This window comes from Dermacentor albipictus, chromosome 1 (genome assembly GCF_038994185.2).
Source record: "Dermacentor albipictus isolate Rhodes 1998 colony chromosome 1, USDA_Dalb.pri_finalv2, whole genome shotgun sequence".
Taxonomy (NCBI): Eukaryota; Metazoa; Arthropoda; class Arachnida; order Ixodida; family Ixodidae; genus Dermacentor; species Dermacentor albipictus.
Window position 1 is genome coordinate 320,787,855 of NC_091821.1, and position 13,430 is coordinate 320,801,284.

A 13,430-nucleotide genomic window follows, 5' to 3' on the forward strand; every position below is an offset into this window, starting at 1 on the left:
CAGGCAATGAAGACGTGAAACGCCAAGAAATAAGTATGCTTTATTTTTGCCTCTATAAGTTACTTTTACAAAGGTTAAGTTGCAAGGCTATAGTATGATGGATCTGACCCCCTGATCTCCAAAGATGGGAAGGTATGTAGCACCCCACCAGTTGTGGAGCAACAAACATAATACCCAAAGAGGCAAGGAAATAATCACCGCTATTGACCAAAACCACTTCACCCTTTTGAACGAATCCCATATATCGACCAGGATTGGCACCAGCACGTTGCAAGACACTTGTCCAGACCTTGCACTGCTCGCAGGACCACTCGACGTATTGCGGACAAACACCCAAACTAACTTGGGCTTCGACCATGACCTCATCCAGCTCGGCATCAATGCCAGAAGCTACAAGGCCCCATGTCGGGTCAGTCCACATCGCCAACTGAGATCACTTACGGAAAGCCCGAACATCCCGCAGGAGGAATCTGGGTACCTCATACGATGATTGGACTAAAGAAATTATCCGAGACCTAAAGATCCGCACCCAGATCATCGCGACCACATATGACACCCCTCACATGTACCTGAGGCTCCTGCACCTATGGAAGGCCTGTCACAGCCTCAGTATAACTTGGAAGAGGCAAAGGCATAACCGAAAACTATGCAAAAAAATTATAGGCCTGCGTCACACACACAACACAGTCACAGCGTAAGCTGGAGGAGCGGCTACATAGGAGCTCCAGTTTTGGCACAACACTACACTTCCCGGCAAAGTATCTTCGGATCATTTTCACGAGAACGATCTGAACTGTCCACCCGGTGTCAACGGCGAGCTGCCTCTTGTCCTGCTCTCTGTACAGCAGCCTGCTGAGCTCGATGTTGCCTGGTTGCAGCTGCGCTCGTAGCCCTACAAATCGCTTCTTCAGGTTTGTCCCTTGTAAGGAGGGGCCATAACCTGTACTGGACAGTAAACACAGGTATCCAGACTACACAGCGGACATGTCACATCTCTTGACTTGTGGCACGGTACGTTGCTGTTAAATATGGTGAAATTTATCCATTCAGCAGTAAAGGCAAGTCCTGCTGTAACATGGTTTGCACCCTCAACGCCTATCAAGGAACCCTAGACCAGCTCCTTCACGACCTTGAAAACAAGTACCTCCACATCGAGCAAAACTCCCAGCCATTGCCATACACAGGACAAACCAATATTGTGCTTTACAAGCCGATACAGCCATACGACCTCCGTGCAGCCAATGATGAAAGCAGGCAAAGCAGTGCTCCCGGCTCTCACCAGGTTACTTACCAACTCTCGCCAAACCTCAAAGATCAGGCCCTATAGACGCTTCTAGACCACTTCAATGACTTTTGGACATCAAGCAAACTTCTGCAACAATGTAAAACAGCCGAAGTATGCTTCATTCCAAAACCGGGCAAGTCCCCGCACATTGAAAAGCTGCAGCTGATATCCCTCACATCTTGCATAGGCAAGGTCATGGAAAGAATAGTACTCAAACGCCTCCAACAACACCTGGATGAAACCCAGCAAATGCCGGACGCCATGTTTGGCTTAAGACAACATCTCGGGACCCAGGATGTACAAATTCAATTGGAGGAGGAGATACTCGTCCCTACCACATGCCACTCAGCACGGGCCATTCTCGCGCTAGACCTGAAGGGGGCATGTGATAACGTGGCACACGAGGCAATCGCTCAAAATCTCAACAACACAGGATGTGGGGAGAGAACATACAATTACGTTGTTCGTATTCTATTTCACCACACAGCCATAGTCAAGATCAGGGATATAGCCTCTGACTCCATCACACGCACTCCCCAAGGCTCGGTTCTCTCCTCGCTTTTCTTTAGCACCATGCTCCTGGGTTTCCCGGGGCGGCTAGGGAGCATACCCAACCTATGCCATGCACTATATGCAGATGATGTGATCCTGTGGACGGGTACAGACTCGCTAGGTGGCCTACAAGACACCCTGCAACTGGCAGCAAACACGTTAAACAAATATGCGAAGGAGAGCGAACTTGTCTGCTCACCTCAGAAGTTGGAGCTTCTTGTGGTCTGGTGGCGTCGCACCTAGAAGGATGAAGATAGCATACAGATCATCCTAGAGGGACAGGTTATAAAGCCCTGCAAAACCCTCAGAATCCTTGGACTCCTTATATGAGCTGGTGCAAAATGCAATCAGACACTCCAAAGCCTCACCAGGACGACGCAGCAGGTCTTACACATGATTCGTAGAATAACAAACACACACCAAGCCATGAAAGAGAACGACACCATCCGCCTCGTTCGAGCCTTCATCCTCTCTCAGGTGACGTATGCTGCTCCATATGTGGTACTGACAAAAACTTACAAAGTAAACACACTCATTTGAAAAGCCACAAAGCAAGCCCTTGGTCTCCCTATGAGCATGTCCATAGACAGCCTTCTCCGTATGGGTCTCCATAACGCGGTTGGAGAACTAATAAAGGACCACCTTTCCAGTCAGAAAATATGCCTGGCTATGACCGAAACAGGACAGAAACTTCATAAACAAATCAAGTGGAGCTCCCCTGCAGATGCCAAACCACCTAGTCAGCTGTTGCACAGACTCGGCGACCAGTCTTGTCAGTGTCGTTTTTTTTTTTTTTCCATGTGCCCTGTGGTTTATTAAAGCCCTGCTAGTTTAAGCTGTGACATTATCTTGTCACACGCAAATACCGGAATTAACCCTAATTTTTTTGTCTTAGAAAGGCACAGGTGTTTTTACATGTCACATTTTAATCCATTTCATAAGGAATGGTGGAAAAAAGAGCTCAGGTTCCTTTTGCATTGTGTTTTCTCTGAAAGCACAAATCTTCTAGCTACCATAATAAGCCTAACAGATTCATGCCGCACTTGCTTCTTCCGAAAACAAATAAATTTCGAGTACTTACACAAGCCAGATACCAGACAAAAAAACACTGGAAACAGTTGCGTTGTGATCTCAACAGATAGCAGTGCAACATAGTATACTTGACCGTTCTCTCCTTGAGTAGGCAGAACGCCTACTCAAGGGTAAGTGTAGCCCACTGCTGCTGTGAAAAGACTATTGGTGGTTCCATAGTTGTGCACAATGACCTGTTTTACTGCTGCTGAAAATCTGAAGAGTATTTCAAAACCATGAGGCAACCTGTAAAAGGACCTGATACTACTACAAGCTGGAGGTGCAGCATGCATGCATGTGATGAGTGGGGAAACACATTTGGCTCCTTGCATTGGTCAATTTCTGGGGTACGACTAGACCATTTGTGTGCATAAGTCGGCAAGCTCGCTCGTGAGTCGACTCACTGAGACTCAGAGATCGACCCGCGAGTTTAATTATGAGTGAACTCGAGCAGGTCCATGGGATGCGAGTCCGAGCTGAGTGAGCCTGGTTGAGTATGATTTGGGTGCGTCTGAGTCCGAGTGAGTGCGGCTGAGTAAAAGTTTGGGGAATCTGAGTCCAAGTGAGCCCTAAACAAAAAATATATTTTACGAGTGAGTCAGTGACTGTCGTTTATTTTGCCGACCTATGCTGGTGTGTGCCTGACAGAGTTACGTCAACAAAGGATGAAGTGAGTGAAAATATCTTCAGAGCGATACTGCCTCACTGGCTGAATTCTCTCGTTGCATGGGGACATGCGAACGTCTGGTGCATGCACTTTATTGCGATTATTAAGTGGACATTCCTTGTGACAGAATATCGTAGTGCTTGTTGTTCTGCATCTACCGTTTGCTACTGGGCAGCAAGAGTTAAGCAGAGGAGTAATTGAGCAACACCTTTTTACTATCTCTCCATAGATGTGGCAGTGCTGAATTTAGCACATTGTAAGTGACAGCAGTCATTCACACATGCATTTTTCTAGCAGCTTGTAACGCTGCATTCATGTGCTTTGTACGTAAAGGCAGCAATAAATATGTGCACAGTATTTGTGGCTCTGATTGCTAACCTTGACTGCTATGTTTCAATGGTGGCGAAGTGCAAAAGCACTTGTGCTTAAGAATTTGACTCATTTTAACCCTTTCTGTACTGTTTACAAGTTCTTCAGTAACTAGTACTAACCAAACTGACATCTAGCACTGCTTTCTTGCGGAGTTCATACATATCACAGAAGGAACCTACGACTTGTCACCATGCTTTTAGTTTCACACTTTTGCCCCGGACACTGACAGATTTTCCACATGGTGGAGTTTGATGTGTCTGCCTTCATTAGCATTTCTTTACCGATTATAAGAGCACCAGGGGAAATAGAGCAGTAATATTGGTACAATATTGTGTGTTCCATTTATTAGAGGAAGGTCTCGGCAGTCAAAACTAGCCTGCAAAACTCCATGACGACAATTGCAACAGATCTGTTTGTGCCACTGTTAGAGCACCTTAAATATAGCACTCTGTTTATTTCAAAATGCAGGCCTGATGTACACCTCATCCACAGTCAGAATGAAGCAGCTGACATGGAGCTTGATGATGTTCGCTTGCACCCGGACATTGAGAAGATTTTAGCTGATGAGCAGTGGGTAGATGATGCTACGTGAGTATATCTACTTTGCTGCAGCCATGCCTAGTCTTGATTCGACCTCTTGATAAGATTCAGAAAAGGTATTCTTTGTGAAACAATTCAAGCCATGTGCCCCACACAGCGGTTTGAATGCTTTTTTTGTGTGTGTGCTTATCATCAACATGTTATTGCTGTCAGTTTTGTGTAGTGTATCTGTGGGCATTGAAAATATTGTTGCTTTATTTTGTCACTTACTTTCCTGCAAATTCCTCTGTGCTGTCATTGGCTGTTGCAACATTCCTCTGCCGGTTGTCATGGTTATTGTGTTTTACACCTATCAAAAGTTAGTGCAGCATATAGCATGTCTAGTTGATGGTCAGATGGTCAGCGATAACTTTGTCGCTATCTTTATACCTCACTGATGTGCTTGTCAGCAGCGTGGTCACATTTCTCATCTATGCTGGTGCTGTATTCTTTATTTTTCACTTTTGGCAATGCTTTCAGTTCAGTACAATGTACAGTTGAACATGCTGCTGTCCCACTTAGCAGTTGGCATTCATTAAATGATCCCTATACGTGGTTTTCCTATGTAATATGGTCATCTAAGGGATTTTTAGGGGTATTCTTAAATAAGCTAAATCAAATAAATAAATGCTCACTGTAATGCTTTCAGGAATGATTTCAGTTAGGCCCATGTATTGGCGGTCAAGTGGGGGACAGACAGCAGTGCTGTGTGATAGTCTCCTGTATTGAATACGAGTCTAAAGAATGCAGTGCTCTTTGACACTCACAGCCTGATCTAATCTGATTTAATCTATTTGTTTCTCTGCAATTACGCCTGCATACATGCCTATAGTATATTTATATGTATTCACCACTGTTCCTTTCCCCATCTGCCTCGTACTCCAAGGCACAGTCCTTTGTCAAGCCAATTTATGGCTTTCTGGCTGTGTATCCCTGGCACTTTAGTCTGAAAATAAAACTTTGATTTGAACGATGAGTGGTGCAAAGTTAGTCACTCTCATGGTGTGTCACTGTACACGATGCAGGGGACTGGTACCACACTGCCTGGCTGTTCTGAAGACATGTCACCAGCTGACCGAGCGCTTGGTGACTGCCTCGATGGGTTCGGTTCGGCGACCGGCAACCCAGGCGCAGCTCACCGAGCTGGCTCAGCTTGCACAGAGGGTCGGTCCACGGGTGGACGACGTGGTGCGGGCCATGTACCCACCCTTGGACGCTAGGCTACTGGAAGCACGGTAGGACACCATTGTACTTTTTATTACTTATCCTCATGTACCAAGTAGGACAAGAGATCAACAGTCAGCCTCTGGAAGCTTTGCAAGAGTATTATCATTTTTATTTAGGCCAATTACTCACAAGGACACAGATAATGAGAAGAAAATCTCATGAATAAAAATTGTTTAGAGTGCATAGGGCAGGTGATACCAAGTCCTGACCAGTGGCTTGCTGCTATCCTTGAAAATGAATGAATGAATAAAGCCTTTATTTTAAGGAAGGGGACGGCTCTAGGCCGCTGATGGGGATTAGGAGGGAAGGGAATGTGGGTACTCAGACTGTTGGCTGAAACACTTCTTCATCTCAGTCTGGGATCTTCCGCTTTATGCAGGCTCAGGTGCATGTTCAGTTCCGCCGCTCTCACATGGGCTGATCGACCCCTTCTACACTACTCGAAACAGGCCACTTTGTCTGCCATATGTCGCAATGGCTTTCTGTGTTTTAGGGTTAGCTTGTATTGCAATTCCTAGGGTTCTAATGTCTCCGTGTAGTAGATGCTGAATGTTGGATCTCCCTTGTGAAAAAGCTGCACAGCTCCAAATGAGGTGTTGCAAGTCTGCTCTGCATGACTCCTGGCAATGTGTACATCGGGTGTAAGTCTTCGCAATCGTAGCTTGTCTGGGTTGGTGCCATTTCTCAAGTATGTGTGGTGTGTATGCAGCGTTGGCCATAACCTTATTCAAGAAAACCTCAAAATAAAAATGCACAATCATTGCATTCTGCAGGTACTAGTAGTATATGGGGCAGAAACAAATGTAGCATTTTGATGATGCATGCAGTTGCTACTATTTTTAAGTGCATGCATTATATGCCTGGTTTGTTCAAAATAAATCAGAAATATGCATTGTCTGTGTCAATCTTATACGAAAGAATATCTATGTCACTGCAACAAAACAATGCTGCTATCTGTGAGGTTGCCACCTTGTTTGTTCTTCATTGGCGCAGCCAGTTTTTCCCTCACAGTGCTGGCTGTTCGTTCGATCCTCACACCGGCACGCCATTTGGCAGTTTTCCGTTTCTTCTTAAATCAGCACATGCATTGCAAGCACTTTGTCCTGTGTTCATATGTAGGAAACAACTGAATTCTCGCAAGCACATCTGTTCCTAATTCATTGAACTGTTCACTGTCGTAAAACTGTCATGTTATTCAAAGTTGCGAGTCTGAGTGGTGCATCCTATTATTACAGTAAAATCTTGGTAAATTAAAATTGCTTAAATGGAATTTCTGGTTAAATGGAACAACAGCCTCTATGTTGGTTGGTTTTGTATTTGGATAATGCAAGAACACTCTGGCTAATCAGAAACAAAATATTAATGAAAGTTATTTTTTCTTCTAAGCTTTCTCCTATGAATTCAAGCGCAACTTCTGCTTCTCATTAATACATCTGCTTGACAGCCACATTGTGCTTATTGCATCAGCTGGCATGACCAATGCAAGCCACATGAGTAAAATGGACGTGCATTGTTTGTTCTCCTGCCCCACACATCTCTGGGCAAGGCAGCAACGCTCTGTGGGCTGTTGGCCATACTCCCTTGTCTGTTTAAAAAGCATTATATGCTCCATTACGCAAAAATCCGTCGGCATAGTCGGCATGACCAAGAGGTGGTACCAAAAATGGCTGACGACACCAAGAGTAAAAGCACATCACAGAATGCTCTGATTGATGTCAAATTTCTCAGGGAGGTTCCTGTAAACAGAATAAATTAATTGCTTTGAAAAGATAATTTGGTAAATTTCAGTCTGGTTGGCAATCGAACCTGGGCCACCAGGGTGCGAGACGAGCACGCTTCCCTGATTCCACGGTGGCTTCACGGTTCTTGTTGACTAAAGTTGTGTCTAGTGCACACATCGTTGCACACTTGATGGTGCAGTGAATGGGGAGAAGGTGGCGCCACATCATGAGTGCATAAGATGAGTAAAAACAATAAGTATTGATGTCGAATTGAATGGTACTGAGCAGTCTTTGCGGGTTAGCCGAAAGTGGACGTGGAGGAGCCCGAATGACGAGACTGGAAATGAAATAGACTTTATGCTCTGCACTAACCCTGGCATCATACAAGATGTGGACGTGCTCGGCAAGGTGCGCTGCAGTGACCATAGGATCGTGAGTACTCGAATTAGCCTAGACTTGAGGAAGGAACGGAAGAAACCGGTACATAAGAAGCCAATCAATGAGTTAGCGGTAAGAGGGAAACTAGAGGAATTCCGGATCAAGCTACAGAACAGGTATTCGGCTTTAACTCAGGAAGAGGACCTTAGTGTTGAAGCAATTAACGACAATCTTATGGGCATCATTAAGGAGTGTGCAATAGAAGTCGGTGGTAACTCCGTTAGACAGGATACCTGTAAGCTATCGCAGAAGACGAAAGATCTGATCAAGAAACGCCAATGTATGAAAGCCTCTAACCCTACAACTAGAACAGAACTGGCAGAACTTTCCAAGTCAATCATCAAGCGTAAGACAGCTGACATAAGGAAGTATAACATGGATAGAATTGAACATGCTCTCAGGAACGGAGGAAGCATAAAAGCAGTGAAGAAGAAACTAGGAATAGGCAAGAATCAGATGTATGCATTAAGAGACAAAGCCGACAATATCATTACTAATATAGATGAGATAGTTCAAGTGGCTGAGGAGTTCTATAGAGATTTATACAGTACCAGTAGCACCCACGACGATAATGTGAGAGAGAATAACTTAAAGGAATTTGAAATCCCACAAGTAACGCCGGATGAAGTAACGAAAGCTTTAGGAGCTATGCAAAAGGGGAAGGCAGCTGAATCAAAAAGCGTTTGATTCAGTCGAAACCTCAGCAGTCATGGAGGCATTACGGAATCAGGGTGTAGAGAAGCCATATGTAAAAATACTGAGAGATATGTATAGCGGCTCCACAGCCACCGTAGTCCTCCATAAAGAAAGCAACAAAATCCCAATAAAGAAAGGCGTCAGGCAGGGAGATATGATCTCTCCAATGCTATTCACAGCATGTTTACAGGAGGTATTCAGAGACCTGGAGTGGGAAGAATGAGGGATAAAAGTTAATGGAGAATACCTTAGTAACTTGCGATTCGCTGATGATGTTGCCTTCCTTAGTAACTCAGGAGACCAATTGCAATGCATGCTCACTGACCTGGAGAGGCAAAGCAGAAGGGTGGGTCTAAAAATTAATCTACAGAAAACTAAAGTAATGTTTAACAGTCTCAGAAGAGAACAGCAGTTTACGATAGGTAGTGACGCACTGGAATTGGTAAGGGAATACATCTATTTAGGGCAGGTAGTGACCACAGATCCGGATCATGAGACTGAAATAATCAGAAGAATAATAATGGGCTGGGGTGCGTTTGGCAGGCATTCTCAAATCATGAACAGCAGGTTTCCACTATCCCTCAAGAGAAAAGTATATAACAGCTGTGTCTTACCAGTACTCACGTATGGGGCAGAAACCTGGAGGCTTACGAAAAGGGTTCTGCTTAAATTGAGGACGACGCAACGAGCTATGGAAAGAAGAATGATGGGTGTAACGTTAAGGGATAAGAAAAGAGCAGATTGGGTGAGGGAACAAACGCGAGTTAATGACATCTAAGTTGAAATCAAGAAAAAGAAATGGGCATGTGCAGGACATGTAATGAGGAGGGAAGATAACCGATGGTCATTAAGGGTTACGGACTGGATTCCAAGGGAAGGCAAGCATAGCAGGGGGCGGCAGAAAGTTAAGTGGGCAGATGACATTAAGAAGTTTGCAGGGACAACATGGCCACAATTAGTACATGACCGGGGTAGTTGGAGAAGTATGGGAGAGGCCTTTGCCCTGCAGTGGGTGTAACCAGGCTGATGATGATAATGATGAGCAGTCCTTCAAGTCATGAACTCCTCACGGGCAAGCGAGTGCGTTGAGACGCTTGGCACGTTTTGATGTTCAAATACCTACCAAATTTTATATACAGCCTTTCATTAATTTGAACCATGCAATGACTATACTAGACATATCGCCGCTTTATTTTGTTTTCATTTTATTTTTGTATTTTTTCATACAGCACTTTTGGCAAAAAACACCTTTCCCCTCCTCCTTCCCGCATTCCAGGTGCCGGACGTTTTTATTTTATTTACGTATTTATTTATTTATTTCATGGAAAGGGTGGCAGCCGTAGCTGTACGTCATTGATTTTAGAGAACAAGTGGCCTTTTTGTCGCATGAACTAATAAATGCTCTGTACAAGTTTATTTGTAGAACACTCGACACATTGTGGAGCAGATATGTGGTACCATTTCACCACTGCTTGTGGGCACCAGAAGGCACAATGTTTGGTTTGATCCTTGTTGCCTGGTTGCAGTTGCACTGCCCTGATGCTGTCTGTTGTTCACCTGACATTGGTGATGCGTTCCTTCTGTGGCCAGCCCAGCAACCCTGGCTGGATTGATGAGTACTTGGCACATGCTGAAGGACACCTTCAGGTGAGCAATGCACCATAATAATGACTGCACAAAGCTCTTTGCACCCACCTCTATTGCTGTGCCAATGCAATGGTATGGTGATTAGCTCACAAGACTTGAACTCATTGCCTGCAGCTGGACGTTTCAAGACCTTTACTGCAAATGGCAAGCCAGAGATAGAAAATTACTGTTTAATTTGTTTGGTATTTCATATGTGCACACAATATTGTGATACTTAAGCTTAGCAGCTGATAGGAATGATGCACAGCAGCAATATCCATGATGCGGCATGCACGTAGTGTGTCTGAAATGTAGCACATAGGCTGAAGTTTCCTGATACAATGTGTAGTGCGACCAGACAAGGACAGAGATAGAAACAGAAACTTGAAGTTTCCGTTGCCTTTGCACATAAGTTACACAGTGTCGTTACGTAGATGAAGTACTATATTTGAAAAAGCAAGCCTGTAGATAATTTGTCTGTGGTTGTTTCCCATTACAGTGCAAGTATCTTAAGTCTATGCCATGTATAGCTATAATGGAGTGATGGTTACAGCTAAGTTATTGTGATGCACCTTCAACTTCATTATAATGGGTTCAACTGCAATGCGTTTTTTGAAAATGGTGCTTCTCAATTGTTTACTTATTTTAGTAAGCCAAAGGAATTAAATAGGGGATTGCAACCCATGCAAGGGTGCTAGTGATGGCCCAAGTGGTTCATAGATACACTTCTCTTGTGCTCTTTGTCTGGTTCTTAATGTTTTGTGATAAGCGACACACTTCACGCACAGCCATCCATCCGTCTTTTATGTACCTGTACCCTGACTCGTCTGAAAAATCTCTCTCAGGTGTAGAAATTGCCGGCAACTCTTCATAATAAGGACAGGTCCGCCTACAGCTAGCAACACCCATCTGCCTCAAAATAAACAAAATGTCATTTCAGTCTGCCGTGTTGGCTAAGGCTAAAACGTTCAGGTGCCCCTTCTCAGTGTGTGAAATGAAAATATTTTATCATCTTATTAATGGGTGATGCGGGGCTAAAATCATAATTTCCACCAAGAATAGCATTTTATAATTTTGTTTTCAGATTTTTATGCATATAAGAAAGCTCCTTGCAGAGTTTTCTTATTGTTAATCTGCGCGATAGAAAAGAAGAAAACAAGCTTTCTTTTACCCAGCAGTTGCATGCGCCTTAGCATGTTTTGAAATCTTTGATTCAGGTTTAAATGTGTTAGTATTTCTACATTTACCCAATAAGAAAAACCATCTGTCCGGCCCATAAGACAATCGCTTTCAAGATAGGGCCTGCAGCAGCAAGCAAATTGATGTTCATGCTGTCTCTTGCTTCAGCACGAAGTGGTGATAACACAGTGCTCACTAAGCTATCAGCCCTCTCCACACTCTCTGCTCCCATCGCAGATTACTGTCAAGATAGGGGCCAGCCTGTCTCACTTAACCACGAGACTGTCTCCATTGAAGATCGCTTTCAAGATAGGGCACGCCCAGCCACGCCATACGCAAGTGCCGCCGGAGTATGGTTGATCACAGATCATAATGGTTCGACGCGGATAGACAAGGCACTAAGGAGCAATGATGGCTTATAATGATCGGAACATCATCAGTGCACCTGGCGCTGCCACCTGCAGTAGTTTGCTTGTGTCATCTATTCACCTTGCGCCGCTGCCTGCAGCAGTTCGTGTCACCGCAGTGCTGTCGTTTATACTGGTAGGATCAAGCTTTATAATATTCATAATGACTGGGCTGCATGAAGATGAGCACCTTCTGCCGAATTTTGTTAGAATTGGCATGTCAGCTCAAAATTTGACCTTTTAGTCCCACATGGACCTAAGAATCTTGTACAGCCTACAGAAAAAAGTGGCCTTATTTGGAATGAGTTGAAATGAGTTTCAAGCCCTGCATCACTGTAGCCAACTTGGTGAGAGAGCTAGAACCATCATTGTTCTTTCCTTGTTTTCTCAACAGTGAAAAAATGCAGCAGATAAACATCGACATGTTTGCACAGCGCAAAAGACGAGGACTGAAGAAAGAACACAACACAGGGGCTGACACATTATCCACATTCCACATTATCAAGCAGATAAACATCTTGGCACAATGACATTGAAGAGCTCATGAACGTCACGATAAGCCAAGCTAAGGTATAAATGAAAGCATGGATTGAGAGAACAAGAGGGATGATTTGTGTTATCACTCTTTTCATGACTGCACATGTCATCAATGTATAAATCTTTACGCATTTTTTTTAACTCAATGAAAGAAATGATAACATAATAAAGTGTCATGTGTTCATCGTACACTTTACGTCACTTAGGGTGATCCCAGATATTGATATTGAGTCTATTGATCATACTACAAATTTGAGACTTTGCTCATTGAAGGGGCATGGTAATTATAGCTATCTTACTTAATTTTCGACCAAATTCAATTAAAAGGCACATTCTTATTCAGTTTACTGAACTGATTTTAAAAAATGCACTTTCTTTTGATAGAGTGAATAGTTGTGGAGAGAATTAAAAGTTTATTACTATTATTCGGGGAGACAATAGATTAAAAACATAGGGCAGAAAGCTATAGTAATGCACAAGTTGACAGAAGAATATTGAAGGAGTTTTCGAATCTAACAATAATTGTCAATTTAGCAGATCATCAGAGTTCAGTGTTCATAGTATGGCTACTCGAGAACAAGAGCAAAAGCAAATTTAAAAAAAATGCAGGAAAAGAAAAGAATCTGCTTGCAGCACTTCAAGCTTTATGCATTTAGCTTCATAGAGCAAAAAAAAAAAAACTATAGCTGCAGCTGTCCTAGACCTTGAGATATTGTTGCCACAAACAGACATGCTGAGCAAAAAGCTTGTTTTGAGAAAATTTAGGAAAACACTGACAACTTCATCAGTTCAGAAATATTATGAAGTATTTATATGTTACGAGTTGTGACAGGCTAGTATGCCTCTGGAACATGTCCCATTACGTATACTGCAGGGTGAAACCTTCATTGTCAAGGAAAAAGAAAAAAAGAAATTCACCAACAATTATGATACTCCCTGATGTGAAATTTGAGTGCAGCTCTACATGCGTTTTCATTTTGCGATATATTGGCTGGTGCGGACAATCTGTATCGTGCGGCAGTGGAAGCGGCAGCGAGAAAATCTTATTTTTGCCTGGTAGCCAGCGTTGAAGC

The 13,430-nt window shown here is 43.6% G+C and overlaps 1 protein-coding gene across 6 annotated transcripts in view; it reads left to right on the plus strand.

The window, feature by feature from the left end:
* The window catches only part of LOC135919380 (transmembrane protein 98-like), a 32,119-nt gene that overhangs the window by 7,887 nt on the left and 10,802 nt on the right, over positions 1-13,430 (plus strand). For all 6 annotated transcript variants that reach the window (XM_065453162.2, XM_065453165.2, XM_065453164.2 and 3 more), the window contains exons 3-5: positions 4,416-4,535; positions 5,552-5,761; positions 10,135-10,255. In XM_065453162.2, coding sequence (XP_065309234.1) covers positions 4,416-4,535; positions 5,552-5,761; positions 10,135-10,255 — 451 coding nt within the window. The remainder of the gene's footprint in view (positions 1-4,415; positions 4,536-5,551; positions 5,762-10,134; positions 10,256-13,430) is intronic.